Here is an 18,025-nt window from a genome sequence, read left to right on the forward strand (position 1 = left end):
CAAATGCATTTGATAAAGGCACGGTGTTGCCGAAATAGCTGTCATTTAAATATATTTATGTGAAAATCTGAACAACGTTTGTTCTTATTTAACTATAATACTCTTTGCTTCAAGTTTCACGAAAAATGGAAGAACTATTGTAGTCCCACAGACCACCTAATAAGTAAGGCTAGGGAAAGGGAAAAGATGAAGGATGCATCTAATATTCTCCCCCCGTTGTTATTCATATTCATGAATCAGACTCGGAGGAAGATGTTTTTTTCCGATGATGACTAGTTTTTATTCCCCTTCTTTGCCCTTTGCGTTATGGGTTTTTGTTGTTTTTGTTATTGAAACATTGCGAGTTTTGAAAAATAAACTTAGCTAATTGATATTGTTTTCTCCCATATATGTGTTGCGTTTTATTTTTTCCGTTCTTATAAATACGCCACTGAACCAATTTGCGAAATTCTCATTATAACAAAATAATATGTGCCTATCTAAGTAAGTGGTATTTTTTGCGAATGACCCTTTTATGATCCTGTTCCTAGTAGGTTCTAACACAATGACTAGCATTCACATTGCAAAAACCCTTACAAAATACAATTTTAATTTAGTTTTTTGGATTGCATATCCGCACGCATCTACTTTAAACTAATGAATTAATTAAAATCGGAATGCATCTAAAAATTTTAGCAAGACATACGGATCATTTTTGATTACGTCACACGCAAATATACCAAATAAATTTAAACGGAGGTGGCACCTTCGAAATAAAAAGGCAAGGCAGATATTTTATAATAAAAAAGACTCCTAGTAATGGGGATTCTGGCCTTTTCATCTAATTTAATATTTTCTGTAAATATTTGTAAAAATACAAATTTATAATAATCTAACGGAAAAATTATAATACCTAAACGATTACAAACGATTTAAAAACCCCGAACGGGTACAAAAATTGAAAAATAATATAAAGCAATCCCCTTTTATCGGCTATTAATACTATGACTACTACGTATCTTCCTCTAAATAAAACTTGCCTCACGAAATCGATATTGACTGCATTTCCGGACTCAGTTTAGCTTAGGTCGAGTTATAATTTTAACTTTAAAATGGAAAAGTCATTAAAATTAGAGCAGTAATTAGAGCAGTTATCGTAAAATAATCATGCCATGAAATTTTTTGAATTATGGATATATAGAATTAAAATAAATAAACCTTGCTAACATAGCCATGCACTAATTATCTATTTCCCTTTTGTAGACACCTTTTAATATTTGCTCTATTACTGTGCCATTTTTTGAGCGTATGTATAGCGGCCCATGTTTTCAAAAGCGCAAATTTGTTCATAACTTTGCGATGCAATTAATAACCACGTTGCTGGTGGTCGCTCAAAGGAAATTGGACAAGAATTAACCGCGGAAAACGGGTTTTAATTGATTGTCGTGTTTGGACTTTGTCTGGTGCCATAGGCGTACCTCTGCAACAAGCCAATGTTCTGCCATGTTTTGCAGAACCGTCTTTGATAGGTAATATACATATATATATATATATATATATATATATATATATATATATATATATATATATATATATATATATATATATATATATATATATATATATCACACGACGCAGATTATAACATAGGTAATGCGTGTCCTTGAAAAGTCTGATCTGTCGGACATTCTGGAGAAAAAATTAATCAATTTACCTTAGTTTTACTTTAATACAAACGTTAGGTAGATAACATGCACCAATTTTCAATTTTCGTCATTATTTATTAATAAAGATGTGACCACATTTGGTATAAGGGGTATAAGGGTACTTGTGGCGTTTGGGGCCTATTCTGCTTCTTTAATAAAAAATACGTTAGTAACATTCGAGTCGAAGAAAATGAATTTCCGTTTAGAAAAATTAACGACAAATAAATGTTATTCTATAGGCTTATGCCGAAAATTTTTGTTTTTCGTTTTATTTCTTTTTTTTTTTTTGAAGTTATTTCAAAAACTAAGGGACCCTATCTAATGGCCACTTCTTTAGTTCTACAAGAATTTTTCTCTATTTGTTCTTACGGCTCTCAAGAAAAGTCAGTCAATATAAGATGATATTTTGACGTTTGTCAGTTCTGAAAAGTATAGTATGCAACATGTTAATAAACTTTTTCACACACTGATTTATTAAAACACTCGTTACGCTCGTGCCATATTAAACTCGTGACTAATGTCAATATTACACTACTCCTTGAACAACAAAACATGGAGTTCCGAACGCGCGTTTTACTTACAAAAATTAGATATTTGTCATTCGGATTGTGCAGACTTTGCCAAAAATCAAGGTTGAATAAATGTAAATGTAAAAATAATACAACACAACATTGCCGGGAAGTTATTATTATAAGTTTTTTTTTTAGTCACTCCGTATCAATCAATGCTTTTAAAAAACAGGTTCGCTATTTTTGGGAAATGTTAAATCAGAATGTAGGTATGTTTCTTATACATTTCTTGTCAATTATTTATTTATTAGATGGACACAAAATAATAACATATTTTTTTTACTCCCGTCTGTAAAATACCTAATTACACACCGATCTAGCGACACTTTACCACGTCAGTTACGTTTCCCACGAATTCGAGCCACTTCGGACATTTCCGGGATTTTACCGCACGGATTTGGAAGCAATGTAAAGCGCTTTGAATTTTAACGTTTGTCAATTCTGACGGTCATATCGGTGAATGTATTCGTGTTGTTTTGTGAAAGTGTACCCAAAAACTAACGGTCGTAGAAAAAGCATAGTATGCAACACGTTCGGTAATAGTATATTATGCAACAAGTGCGGTAAATGGCATTTGACTCACGAGTTTATTTGACACGAACGGAGCGCAGCAGAGCGAGTTTTTAATAAACGAGCGAGTTCAAAAGTTTGCCGAACGTGTTGCATACTATATTTTTTCTACGACCGTCAGTTTTTGGGTACATTTTCGCAAAACAACACGAATACATTCACTGACATGACTGTCAGAATTGACAAACGTCAAAATTCAAAGCGTGGGAAATATCTCCGAAAACATCCGATTGCTCCCAAATCCTTGCGGTAAAATCCCGGAAATGTCCGAAGTGGCTCGCGTTCGTGGGAAACGAAACTGACGTGGTAAAGTGACGCTTCCCGCACGCTAGATCGGTGGGGAATTAGGTATTTTACAGACAGGAGTAGAAAAACTCTTTTTACTCACTCGTTTATTAAGCACTCACTCGGCTCGTGCCAAATAAACTCGTGAGTTAAATGCCGTTTACCGCACTTGTTGTATAATATACTACTATTGGCAATGTAAATTGAACCGATACCTAAATATTTATCTGTCAATGCCACTGTTAATTATTAAATTCAGATTCTGATGATTTCAAGACTGAAACAGCTTCACTATTAGACCCATTCGAAACAAGCGAAATTTTTATTATACTTTCTTCATCCACGCCGCTGTTCTTTCGCCAAAAAGGTAGGAGTCTCATCAAAACGTTGCTTCTTCTACCGCCGGCATGCCCGGGACCTACTTTCTTTGGCGGCTCAGCGCGTTCTTCATTCGACGGTGTAGGTACTTCGTCGCGTTGAAGAAATGCCATTTCTTCTTTCTCCAGTGCCGCGATAGTACTGGTGACTGACTGACCGTCAGACTGGTCTTCAGTAGGTCGATTCCGAACAGCTGTTACGTCGCGAATCATGTTTAGGTGCATTCATCGGGAAATCACTCATTGCCGCCGTAAATGTTTGTGCTTGTTTGAGTGATAGATTCGATATTGTTTTTGGTTCACTTTGTGCATTCATGTGAGATATGCAAGATGATACGCTGTTTCATCCTACTTGTAAGTAAGACGTCGGCCAGCTTGTGATCGGCAATTAACCGAATCAATAATAAAATAAAAATTTCTTGACATACAATTTTAATTTGTAGATTTTTTTGCAATTTCCCTAGTTTTTACAAAAACTGTTAAAAAAAAAATTGTATATTTAAAAACCAAAATATGCAAAAAATGTAGAAATTTTTCAAAATCAATTGAGACATAAGAAAAATAAAAACTAATTACCTCCCGAAAAATCTGTGAATGTGTCATGTACATATATTACTCCATATCTCAATATCTTCCAAAATTCAGCGAATATTTTTCAAAAAACACCATACCTACTTCTAAATTTAACCATTTTCGAAATTTCCAGTAATTTCATTTAACATTTAATTTATGGTCCGATTTTTTTTTAACATAATTAAACGATTCTGATATAACAATATTAAAAACTCTTAAATTTAGACAGGGTCTTTTATACAAATTATGTACTGAATATTCGAAAGATTTAATAGCATGAAGGGTTTTCCATTAAAAATACTCGGTAGATACGTATATCCACCACCGAAGTGCAGTTGACTTTTCAATATTTGCTTTTTAGTTAAATTTATGTTACTTTACTTTTAAAAAACATTAAATATATAAATAAATATTTCCTAAAAAAATTGGTTGGTGTTCAATTAAATATACAAGGTGTTTTAGAATTGAAAGTCAATAATTAAAAAAGAAAATTTCATATGATCATATCTCCTAAAGGTCTTACCTTTTGAGACACAGTAATAATATATATATATTTTTGTATGTATCAAGAGGAATTATTTCGTGTACCACGTTTCTTTTTAAATACACCAGTGTCGGGTGGATGGAATTTGACATGTCTGTTTTGGAAGACTGGTGGTATGCCACTGATGTCTGTTAAAATAAAAATTATTCTTATAGTCTCCATTCATTTCCAAAGAAATTTAATTTCTTCATGTTTTTTTTCAATCCGATTTACGGTTTTCGCTTTAAAAAAATAAAGGCCTCTTCTCTGTATGGTGATAACAATATCGTTAATATGACAGCACTAAGTACACAAACTTAAATAAAGACAATAAATTTAAATAAGAACCATTTATTATTTATCTTGTTAGGAAAAGAACAGTCTTCTAATATTTTTTTGCCCGCCACTGGTGTTTTAAAAAAATTGTGGTACAATAAATAATGCCTCTTGATATGTGCGCCAAATTTCATTAAAATATCTGAAGTGGTATTACAGATATTAAAAAAATACATATTTTATTTTTGAAAACGTTACAGCCCTGTATCTTAAAAGTTAAGACATTAAAGACATATGTTCATATAAGGTTTTTTTTTTAAATGGACCAAAAAATCGTTCCCTTAATTACTGACATTCAATTAGAAAACACCCTGCATTGCAACATTAAAATTGTTAATCAAAACTACGCAAGAGTGACTAATAACCATAATATAATATAAATTTAAAATAGATTAAAAAATAAAAGGTAACGTTTGAGGACCTGTTTCTAACTTCGTACCGGGTCAAAACTTTTTGCAACAAAAATTTATCTATTTATTCACGTTCACCTCTATTCCGCATATTGAATTAACTTAAATTACATTAAGTAATTAATATTAATTAATTAATTAATATTAATTAAATTAAAAGGTCTTTAAGAAACACATTCTGACAAATTCGATTTACATCTATCAATACGGCGGTTGCGAGCTCTAGCCATTATAAACTTTTATTTTACATTAAATTTCAAATTATTAAAAAAAAAAGAAAATAACCACTAAGTGGAGTTTATTTCTATAACCATTATCAACTTTCAATTTTTATTTGCATGAAATTATTTTATGTGATAATATCGCAGGCGATTTGCATATAGCTATAATAAAGCGTTAATTTTTTCTCTACTTTCACAATTTCCCATTCGGGCCTGAACGGTAAGATTTATTATAATGATCAGCAAGTTCTAGTCAGTTTATCATTTATGCGGATATTTTTCAAATCGTGCCGCTGAGTAAGCAAGTTTTAGCGAAGAACGGGACATTGCCCTAAGGCCGACGTTTTGATTGCACAATTTGCAACTTCTCAAATTATAACCATCAATAGGACCATCAATTAACTGTCTGGCAGTTTATCCTAATCGGGTTAGGAGGTTACGTAAATTTATTTAAATGTTAGTACGCGCTTTTTCATTTGGGATGGTATTCTATGAGATGTAGATATACCTACGTTATAATTTAAAATCAATGTTAATGAAATTAGATTAAAGCTGGTGGGCTACTAACTTTTTATAACTTTGACTTATAAACTAAGCCACCATAGCGAAAGCATGCTAGTTTAGTTGATCATGTTCGTGACACGCATATAATACGACTAACCAAAATTTCTAACTCACAAACGCACAAGAAATTTCGGCAATGAACTGAGACACCCGTAGTCATCAATAGAGAATAAATAGGAAGTTTTGTGATTAATTATAAATTGCAAATATCAACGTTATCAATATTTGTTGTAAATTACATTTATTTTTATGAACGATCGGATGTTTTCGCTAGTTTTAAAGAAGCAAAAATCTTAGATGGTTTTAAGTTTGATAATAAACAAAATATGCAGGTTCCAAATTGATCTTTGTTCGCGTACACTGATAAAAAATTACACACTAAATCATGGGCCACAGTATGGCAAAATTACATTTTTCCTGAAATTGTACATTCAGCACAGTCTTTATGGGAAATTTTAAATTGTCGATTGTCTAAGAGTGTATATTGAACACCTAATTATAAAGTATCAAAATATTTTTATAATAATATTATGACCCCATTAAATTAAAATAAAGTTGTGTAAGTGTGTGTGTGTAAGTACTTTTACGTACTGATATACTTTTATCAATTTTATATACCTAAAATACCTTTTTTGTACAACGAGTTCTTTTGCAAACAAATTTCCTATTTAATATTACTGTAGTTTCTTCATGTGCTGAAAAGAAAATTCAATAGTACAATGATTTATGGTTTACAAAATTTAAAATCGAAATTATTTTTTACTTATGCTGTTGCTATAATGTTCTGTATTTAATAATTGAAAACGCCATAAAGCTATTGACCGTTAGTAGCTTGATGAGTAGTAAATTTTGTTGTCAGCCTTTTTGTGGTGTCAGATAACCACTACCAAAAAGGTTTGTTTCTAAAAAAAATCAAAACTACACACAGAAATCTAAATAATGTGTATAACATGAAAGAACTTTACAGAAACATATTTCTTTTACGTACCTGTCCTATTTTTTCAACAAAATCCACTTTAAAAGATAATAGAAAAACGCCCGTCACTGATCACGTGGCACGATTCATTAGCGTGATTCGTAAAATTTACTAAGCTTATTCTGAAATCAAGTTTTATTCGAATTTTCACATTTTATTGTGTGTTTTAACAAAGGAACGTTTAATTTTAGTATAAATTTAAATCGGCATTAGATGAACTAATGTATATTTTATAAAGTATTTTATGTTAAAATACTTTTTTTAAAATTATGTTCCATAAATACATAAAATGTGAGGAAAAAATAATGTATAATTACCGAATTTTTGAATCAGAAAAATATTCTTTTACTATGCGTCCAATTATGCTAACCAAATAAAATGCATGCTCTCATATTATACGGGTATGTATAACTTCACTTTCTGTATGAGTATGTGTGTGTTTTATTAAATGAAGAAAAATATAGAGCTTATACTCAGTCACTGAAGGTGAAATACAGTTACGAAATAACTGGGCTACACGTTCAAGGCTTATATTTTTCATCTTTAACGCCTACGCGCTCATTCTGCGAAGCCGTTACCGAAATTTCGCCTGTGCTCCAACGGTGAAAAACGTTAGATGATAAAAAAACGTCCACAGAATGTTGTCAGCGGAGTGAAAGTTGTTTTTCTTACGGTTAGGAGAAAGTAAATAATGAACGCGTTGATACTCTTTTCTGTCGTTTACACGTACAAAAAATTGTCGTCGAAAGGGCCGCCTACTTGCTGAAACGCATACCAATGTCCGTTCTACTTCCGCTTCTATCGCCAGTTTAATCGAGACGACAAGAAAGTGTTATTAACGTGTCTACACATGCCACTGCTGTAAGCACAATCTAGATTCATGTCCCTTAATGCTTCTAGGCAAGCACAAATATCCTAAATTGTCTCCTATACGGGGCTGAAATACCAAAACAAAAAGAACACTAACTAACAGCAGTTTAACTTTAAATGCTTTGCAAGTTTTTTCTATCAAATTTAACAAAGATATGCACGTAAAAGCATATAAAAGATATTCATTATAGAATATCCGATTATAAGGTAGCACTATATCTTTAATCTATGTTATAACGTGATAACTTTGAATGCATTGCAAGTTTTTTTTATCAAATTTAACAAAGCTTTGCATGTAAAAACATATAAAAAAAATATTCATTATATATTATATTATCATCAACTTTTTCTTATTAAATTTAATAAAGCTTCGCATGTAGAAACTTATAAAAGATATTCATGGTAGAATATAAGGTGGCACAATGTCACCAATCTATGTTATAACTTTAAATGCATTGCAATTTTTTTTATTAAATTTAACAATGCTTCGCATGTAAAAACATATAAACATATTCATAATAGAATGTCTGATTATAAGGTAACACAATATCTCCATTCTATGTTATAACATGATAACTTTGCATGTAAAAGCATATAAAGGATATTCATTATAGAATATCCGATTGTAAAGTACCGCAACAGTTTTTCTTATCAAATGTAATAAAGCCTCGCATGTAGAAGCATATAAAAGATATTCCTGATAGAATATCCGATTATAAGGTAGCCTAATATCTCCAATCTATGTTATAACGTGATGAGATTATGAGATTATATTATTATTATATTATTATAAGATTTACTAACACGAAATAAAGGCGAATTTAAGACATAATTTAACTTTCCCATATCCTTAACGAAAATTCCTTGCTCATTATAGTCTACTCGATTGTTTATGAATTTATACATGAGATAAATATTGAAATATACACGTTTGCTGAGCTTATAATTCATATATACTTTATAATTTTTTTCTGAACTTATCGGTATCCATTTAATATCGACTTAGTCCGCTCCTAAACAAACCTAACCGTGAAAGAAAGAAATTAGAAAATGACAAGCCTCGTCTACCACAAATAAAACTTCAAGTGGTACAGAGATTATACTGCTATTAATTTTTACATTCTCGTATCTTGGTGAGCTAACCAAAAATAAATAATAACAAAGATAATTCAATTGAAATTAACAAGAAAAAATATTTTATTCTGGTTCAGGTAAACCAAGAACTACATTGTAAAATAAAGATTTGTACCATTTGCTTCTCTAAACAAAAATGTTTTGTGTGTCCAGGTGTTGAAACTTTATTCCCTTCATTAGTTTTCATTAAAGATTTACCACAGAGGAAACTATTTCTAGGTTTTGTCTGGAAATTAGTAGATCTACTGAAAATGAGCTTTACCCTTTTTAGTACCTTCACTTTAATCATAGTCTAAATTCTTAAGTTACATTATATACTCCGTACTATTTAAAGTATTAATGTGATTTGAGTTCTTTTTGTAGTGGTTCGATTTGTCAAACACTATTCCAAAGGCAGAACTTTTTGACGAAATCTGATTGACTCATAGAAATTCGTTAAAAAAATATTACAGGGATTTCCTAAAACTTCGGATTTTTTTTTAAATTGCTTTGTTATTAGTGTGAGTCTATCATGACCTAGTAATCTGTGTAATATTGATACTGCAAACCTATGCATCAATAATTCAAAGAAACAAAAACTAAACATTGTGTCGCATGGTACATTTTTCACACATGACATAACTTTCAACTTGGCGTTAAAATACTATACGTCTTGGTTTTGTTTTAACTTGCCTTAAAAGGGAGGAGGTGGAACTTTTGAATGAAAGCACATTATACTTATTTCCGATTCTACGCACATCAATTTTTGATTTAAATTAATTTATTATACAGCATAAGCATATGCACCATTTGAGTGGTCAATTAGACCGAAACCACCCATACGAGAGCCAAAAACTCGTTGGTGCATAGCGAATGATCTCGCATGATAATAAGTAGACTTCATTTTAAAGTCAGTTTAAGAAAATATTATTATTTATTACCCAAGTTTAATTAGCATCCGTAACGGTCAAACTGTTTACGAATTACGGTCCTGTAATGAATACCTTGTTGGTAATAATTTAGGTATGGCGGCAAATGGAGATTAACAGATCGACCGTAAACTAAAACGTGGCAGTCTATTTTAAAATATTCTTTCGTTGGATAGATATATTTACTGTTCTTCGAAAGCACCCTACACAAGACGCGAGAGCTTTACAACAATTGGCCATTAATATTTTTTTTTGACTAAAAATGTAGTTTAGTTTGTCAAAATAAAATAAGCTCTTTGAAGATATATTTAGAACATAACTTGAACAGTTCTCGTTGTCTAAAATTCAAGGCAATGTGGGATCCCATCGAACATTGATAATATAAAATATGTACAGGGTGTAAAAAATGCGATGAGTTTGGGGTGTTTCGAGTACTTCGGGGCAACCATTAAGACAAGCTTGTTTATGAGCTTTGAGCTTAATTTTTCAAAGAAAGTTTCACATCATCATCGCGTGCCGTCTTCAGTGAAGGTTGGCGATCACATTGGCAAATGCTTGTCTATCCTGTGCCGTTCTTATTACTTGTTCAAAGTTCAGGCCGGTCCAGTTTCTGATGTTTCGCATCCAGGACAGTCGCTTTCTTCCTAAACCCCTCCTTCCTTCCAGCTTTCCCTCAACTATCAGTCGTGGCAACTCATACTCTTCGTGCCTGAGTAGGTGGCCTAAGTATGATGTTTTCTTTACTTTTATGATATGTAGTAGCTCTCGCTCACCACCCACTCTTTGAAGTACTTCATCGTTCGTAATTCTGTCTGTCCAAGGGATCCTCAACATTCGTCTGTAGCACCAGAGTTCAAACGCCTTCAGCGTCCATGATTCAACGCCGTACAACAGGATAGGCCAGTTTCACAGGCTACTGTAATACTTTTTACAAAACTTCTGGATCCCTCCTTCAAACAATATAAGCTCTGAAGAAGCCAACAGGATGATTGGCGAAACGTCAGCAAAAACCGACGCAGGAGGAATCCAGAAGTTTTAAGCTTTTTAAAAAGTCTGCAATTTGAAGTAGGGTAACTTAACTATGGTTAACAGATGGCTATATCTTCGTAGAGATGGAAATAATATTTAGTGCATGCCTCTACATTTCACTTATACTTATTTATACATTTGCACAAGATTTATAGGGGTCTGGACATATTTTAAGAAAATATTGCCGTAAAATGCCGCATCCAAACTTATTGATGTTCCGTCAGCGGCCATGTTGATTGTTAAATGCCACAAGGTCATTGGTTAAAAACGAGATTTTAATTCTCCAATGGTTTCCAATCTGATTCTTTTGACTATAGCTGTCATGTGTTATTTTGGATAAGTGATATACGGTTTTCCAAAACGACTTTGTGCTATATCTCAAAAACAAAAATTTAGATAAGCAGCTAACCCAAGTTAACCATAACTAACCAAGTGGTAGATAAAATTCAGTTGATGAAAAAATGCAAAACATGCAAACTTTTTAAAAAAGCCCCCGTAGCTCAAAGACAAATCGTCATATCGAAATGTGGTTGTCACCAAAAATGTGGCATGAGCCTAGAAGTATCTAAAACTCCTCAAAACCATCGAATTTTGGACACCTTCATTAAATTAAAAATGTAATAATAGGAAACTAAATTCAAATTTCATATAAATCTTATGTATTTTGTATGTGAAAATCATAGTTAATCATAGTTTTGAATACCGGGCGACTCCGTCCCTGCTCAAAAATAAATATTCCGTCGGAAATGTGTGTTAGTGGGTTATTTACCTTTTTATATGCAAGTGCTGCACTGTTGCTTTCACAAACGCGTCGATGATGAATATTGTTTCCACCTTTCTTAATCTGTTTTGATTTTTTCGGCTTTTGTAACGTTATAATTAGCGTGATCTTCGTGGGTGGTTTTCTTTGACGCACTTGGGTTGGTTTTAATTCGGTTTTAATGGCCGCGAAGAAAGTTATTTACTTTTAGAACAGCTCTCAAAGTAGAATATTTTAATGATCTGATTATTTATGCTTGAGTAGATAGATATATATATATATATATATATATATATATATATATATATATATATATATATATATATATATATATATATATATATATATACTTTAGCATCAATAGATAGTAGTAGGGCTAAAGCATTAAGTCTGTCTTGATTCATACTTGTCCGTTAATACGTTTTTACCCTTTTTAAGGTGCAAAAAGATCTTTCTCCTGAATAGTTTATCCCGGGAATACTCAAAAAATTAGGTGATTCGCGCAGCTCTCTTGTTTTTTGAAAATATATATATCTCATTAACCCCCTCACCCGAACTAATTCTTAATCTCCACCATGCACAATACTCAAGTCATTAAAATTACGATCACGCAAATAAAACACTTGGACAAAAAATTATATTTTAAAATTTTTATTCATACTCATAACCATAACACATAAATACAGCTATATTACATCAACCGCTGTTATATATATCGACATAAATATGTACTTGAATCGAATTTTACAATAAGGATGAATTTTCGTTTTAATATTTTGAAAATTTGTTAAAAGTTGTAGGTATAATTCAACATTGTTGCGGATATAAACAAAACATTGATTTTTTTCGAACTAGACAATATAAAATGAACATACGTATTTATTTATATTATCCTGAAGAAAAAATAATTTTATATATACAAACAAAACGGTGAATTTTAAATTAATACTAAAAACAAAATAAGACAAGACACGAAAAGTAAATAGAGCTTTAAAAATTTTCAAAAAAAGATTATCAATTTTTTAAAACATTGTTCGTCAATTAAAATTGCAATATTTGACCCACGAATAAAAAAGTTAATTAAAAAATTAATTACAGTCTATTTTTATAAAAAAAGTCGGAACCAATTGTTGGAATGAATTGTCGTTACATTTTATCAGGTTTGAAATTTTTTTATCACTGTGAATATATTTCTACAGAATATGCTCGAATCTTATTTGCGTACATAACACGGATACATATATAAAGTATGAAATAGAACCGAAGCTTAAAACCAGCGATATTCTATATAGAAACTGCTAGAGAAAATTACAGCATATCAAACTCTAAATTACTAAAACAGCTATTATTTATATGTTTCGTTAACATTTGCGCATTTAGATTAAGATTTTCGAAAATCTTTTCTAAAAGTACTAAAAAATCTATTTAGCTCTACGCCTACGGTTCAGTAGGCTATGGTTACGATGCGGGAGGCGGAGATCAAGCGTCCTGTGGACGTCCCTACCGCACAGGACGCGTCTATCAACCGCCATGCGACCTGACTAGATACGGGTATTGTGCACAAGCCGGCCAATTATATCCGTGGAAAGCGGTGCGCAGATTCGTCAGAGACAACCAAGGACTAATGCGCAGAATGTACGGGGATCAGCGACAAGCTCACGTGTTGCGGGCGGAGTTAGACGACGACCAAGAGACCGGCGAGGAGTGGGGACAACCAACCAAAGATTTTAATGACTGGAAGCGGCAACAACAACTGAGGTGGGGAAAAATCGCAAGATTTTGCGACGAATTGCGATAACCTGCAAGTATTTTAGATATTCGAGGTATCACCATAACCGCAACGATTTGGACAACGACCTGGCGACAACGTTTGAAGAAGATCTGGATATGGACAATCCGTACGACGATGAATCGCGCTATTTAAAAGACGATATCGCCAATGAGGACGTGCTCAATACTAAGTTCGTATATTCGGAAAAAGAGCAGTCGATATCGATCAAATTGGCAGCATTGAAGCCATCAACTCATTTTAGGTAACGTATACATAAATAATTTAAATATTGACATGTTTAACATAAGTTTAAGCCAGTTGACAACAACTTTTCTATGTAAAATAGAACAGCCTGTTTATTAGGGCTTCATAAGAAGAGTATCCCACTTTAGAACTACACCTTTGTGAAATATTTGTTTATGGATAGATTTTGATATATTTTTTGTTGTTTTGCTTATTGCTTCAACTTAAAGTCATGGCCAACTGGGACTACTTAACAAAGAGAGAGAGAGAGAGAGAGAGAGAGAGAGAGAGAGAGAGAGAGAGAGAGAGAGAGAGAAAAGAGGGAATTACTGTTAGGGATTTAAAAAATAAATAAATAGGCAACTAATTCTTATTCAGGATTACTTAGAACCCAACTATACCAATGTTTAGTGTTTTTAGTGTTTCAATACAGGGTGTTTGAAATATCGTTTGCTTAAATATCGCTTAAGGCTGTACATCGTTGTAAAATATTTGATTACGATTTGATTATAATAATCGTTTTTGTTGGATAGATCTTTCAAAACTAAAACTTAATGTTTCATGTCATGACCAACTGGGACTAATTTTTGATGTCAAACATCGAGAGAGTGCCAACGAATTCTAATTGTATACTAATACTAACTACTACTATACTATACTAATTTCCATGAAGTTCGCTTAAGCATTATTCCTATAGAATGTTTGTTTATAGGTCAATTTTCAATTCTTTTTTGCTGGATAGATCTTACTAAAGAGAAATGAAACGGTTTTTTCATATAGCATCGACTAAAGACATAGCAAACTTACACAGTTTTTTGAAGCTGAAAATCGACAACAGATTAGTTTTCATTAATACCAAAAAGTAACTAGACCAATGACCAAAGTTCTTAATGTTTAAAAAAAAAATATTGTAAATAACGATTATTTTGTTTAATATTTTGTTTAATATTCGAAAGGTACAATGTAAACAAAATTAAAATATTAATTATCGAGTGAATTTGGCAGTCAGTTACAAAGGAAACAGTAAGCCGACGTCAATCAATTTTGAAATTTCTGTTGTTTATTAGATGAGAATTAAAAATCTTTGACCAAGTTTCTGCATGCCAATATGCAGAATTGCAATAAATGCAAGAACAGGTATCGTTAAAGAAAGAACACTTCATAAGATTTTTTCGCATGTACAGATATAAAATAAATAAATTTCATCACCATGATCTTCAATATAACGTGAAAACCGTTAATCTTTCAATTAGACCAATAGCTGCTGCGGCTACCACTACAACCTCCACATCAAGAACAACCCCTGAACGTAACAAACTTAAGAGCAACGGAATTTCGAAGATTACAAAGGCGCCATTGTCCACAACCAAAAGATATTACGACATTTATTTTGGGAATAGGCGTTACATTAAAACCACGACGAGACCTGCAACCTCAACCGCAACTCCCAGATCGACTACGATACAAGGAGCGAGCGAAGAAACTTCAAAAACTGTACCCGCCGAAAGTACTACCCTTGTTTCTGCCAGTACAATTACTACAGGTAGCTGTAACTCTAGCAGAAAATATTGGCGCTATATTTACGTCTCGATGTGTTCCAGATGACATCCACGAATCTACAACTACATCAACAATCGACGTTACGGATAGGACATCGAGTACACTCAAAAAAGAACCATCGACGACGACCGAGAATCCCATTGGTGGAAACATGGTGATTGCAAGTGATCGGATAGGTGAAGACTGCCATAATGCCGATATTAATGACGGTGGTGCTATTAAAAACAGTGATACTGAACGGGACACACTGAGACAGCCAGAGGGAGACAGTGCTGGTGCGGTATTGTTCCAAGACATGCTGGAGGACGAGCAAATTGCAGGCAGTAAGAAGAAGATTCAAGTTAATTACAAGTTGAAGGGAGTGTAAGTATTTGTCCTCTTTATCTATATGTTATAGGTTTTGACTAGCTGCGTGTCGGAAGCATAAAAAATATGTCAATATCAGATCAGAAAATATTTTTAAATCATATAGATAATATCGAAGTATTATTAATATTTATGCCTAACAACCTACTAAAATTTTAATGAACCCTTTGTCTGAATAATTCGACATGGTCTATAATAATTGTATTATTAATTGTATATTATTGCCTATTATCCAGTCGCTGCCGAATGGAGGCAGTTGTAATGTTTACCTCGATTACGTTAAAAAAAACTACACTCAAAATGGATTTATAGGGTGATCAAATATGGATGTTTCTATAAGGGAGGGTAACTATTAAAAAATCAGTGGGAAATTTTTGATCGTTTTTTTTAGAACTTAATGGTGAGAGTCAGAATCAAAAAGTTTATTTTTTTTAGGATTTAGATGTTTTCTTCATATCCTTTCTATTTTTGAAATTACAAAAAAAATATTTACGCATTCTTCATGAACTCTTATGGATAGAATATAATAAGAATAAATACATAGTTTCTTTTGTTTTTCCAATTCAATTTTTTCAGTTTTTCAGTTCAGTTAACAATAGAAAAATCAGTCTATTTAATTAGTTCATAGCCACCTATGAGTTGCAAATATGAAGAGATGTAACCCCTAAAAATTCAAACTATACAGGTTATGCCAGAAGTATCGCAGTTATACTTTTTAAAAAGGAACCTTCTTTATATGATTATGTTTCAATAAAGTTTTTGATACCTAAATCTTAAGGTTCTCTAAAATAATTGTTATTTCTGAAACGCATAACATGTCAGCGTAATTTACAGTAGATGCTACCACCAGACCATATCAAAATCGCAATTACAAACAACCTCCCATCTTATACAGGGTTATATGATTATAACAATAAAACAAACTAAGATATTTAAAATTTCATTCTAGTGAAAAAGTAAAAAACGTGAAAGAAGAATGTGTAGTAGTATATTATCAAAAAAGTTTGATAAACGTAATTTTAGGCACGGTTTGATTTGGCACGAGAAGAGCTCAACGGAGCGAGTGCTTAATAAACGAGTGACTTCACAACAAAAGATGATAGCGATAAAGTTCTGGTTTCGACCATGCCTCTAAAATAGCGATCAAGACTATGTGCCATCTATTTTTCGATAGTTGTTATAGTTAAGCTACATAGCGGGCTTTCGATCATTTGTATCGACATTTTTTAAAATATACTATTAGAAAATGTATTACGGAAAGAATTATAAAATGCTGCTATAATTTTTCTAATATCATTATAGAAACGCATGCCCTGTGAAAGAAGAAGTGGTGGCACCTTTCTGGGCTAACAATACTCGTGGGGAAGTACTAGCTCTGCTAAATATGTATCCCTTCGAGCAATATGTTCATTGGGAGAAATGTACTTTCGAACATAGACAAATGTATTGTAGAGACGGGTGCCGCTGTGAACAGCAATATCGACTCCACAGGTATGGTTTAAAAATGTCAACCAGATAGGTACATAAAACTTGAAAAACATTGTAGATTACTCGCCTACGACCCAAACAACGAATGCCGAGGAATATTCTCGGATTGGTTTCGTTTCCCATCCTGCTGCATATGCAAATGCTACGACCTACCACCCGAGTTCAGGGTTACTTCGAGGAGTCCCAGGTTGCAAATGACATTTGCCGACGAAGATTATCAATAGACAAACACACATGGGTATTACGTTGCTCAAGTTACATGTTTATATTAATAAGCAGTATCTATTTTTTTATATAATTCTTAATATTATCCGTTCGTAAAAAAAAAATCCAACATTCTTGTAAATAAATACCCAGTAAAGCTTTTTTTATATATCATAAGGCTCGTGTCTGTATACTTGTAATTACAACTAAACTTTGTAACTTTATGAAAATTACTGTCTTCTTGTACATAATTAAGAATAATACAAGTGTTTATATGTTTTGTTATGTGTTTTGTTATTTTAAAAAATTAAATAAATCATACTCGTTAAATTCCTACTTAATTTTATAACCCACGACATTAATAATAATAACAATAATAATAATTAATAATAATAATAATAATAATAATAATAATAATAATAATAAATAGCCTTTATTAAAATACAAGAGAAAGAACATACCACAATAGAGTTGCACAGGTGGCAAGGTCTAGCAGCGCTACTTCACCTGACCACCGGTACAATGTAGTAGAATATTCAGAATATAACAAGAAAATAACTAAAAAATATAAATGTCAGCCCTTAAGTGCACCTAAATTCACAA

General features: G+C 32.3%; 1 protein-coding gene across 1 annotated transcript; it reads left to right on the forward strand.

The window, feature by feature from the left end:
- Positions 1 to 3,526: 3,526 nt before the first annotated feature.
- Positions 3,527 to 17,741, forward strand: LOC132699346 (protein spaetzle 4). The gene is made up of 7 exons (XM_060666004.1): positions 3,527 to 3,840; positions 13,220 to 13,548; positions 13,605 to 13,823; positions 15,058 to 15,347; positions 15,406 to 15,727; positions 17,033 to 17,221; positions 17,277 to 17,741. Exons 1-7 carry the CDS (start codon positions 3,817 to 3,819, stop codon positions 17,440 to 17,442), a joined length of 1,539 nt encoding a protein of 512 aa, XP_060521987.1. The 5' UTR covers positions 3,527 to 3,816; the 3' UTR covers positions 17,443 to 17,741.
- The last annotated feature ends 284 nt before the right edge of the window (positions 17,742 to 18,025 follow it).

The sequence above is a fragment of the Cylas formicarius genome, unplaced genomic scaffold, assembly GCF_029955315.1.
Source record: "Cylas formicarius isolate icCylForm1 unplaced genomic scaffold, icCylForm1.1 PGA_scaffold_3__17_contigs__length_32017465, whole genome shotgun sequence".
NCBI lineage: Eukaryota > Metazoa > Arthropoda > Insecta > Coleoptera > Brentidae > Cylas > Cylas formicarius.

Bases quoted from the DNA above. Each gene is read 5' to 3' on its own strand.
- LOC132699346 (XM_060666004.1), top strand. From the start codon at position 3,817: ATGATACGCTGTTTCATCCTACTT. The intron at 3,841-13,219 runs GTAAGTAAGACG...AAATCTATTTAG, and splicing joins TACGCTGTTTCATCCTACTT to CTCTACGCCTACGGTTCAGT. The intron at 13,549-13,604 runs GTGGGGAAAAAT...CAAGTATTTTAG, and splicing joins AAGCGGCAACAACAACTGAG to ATATTCGAGGTATCACCATA.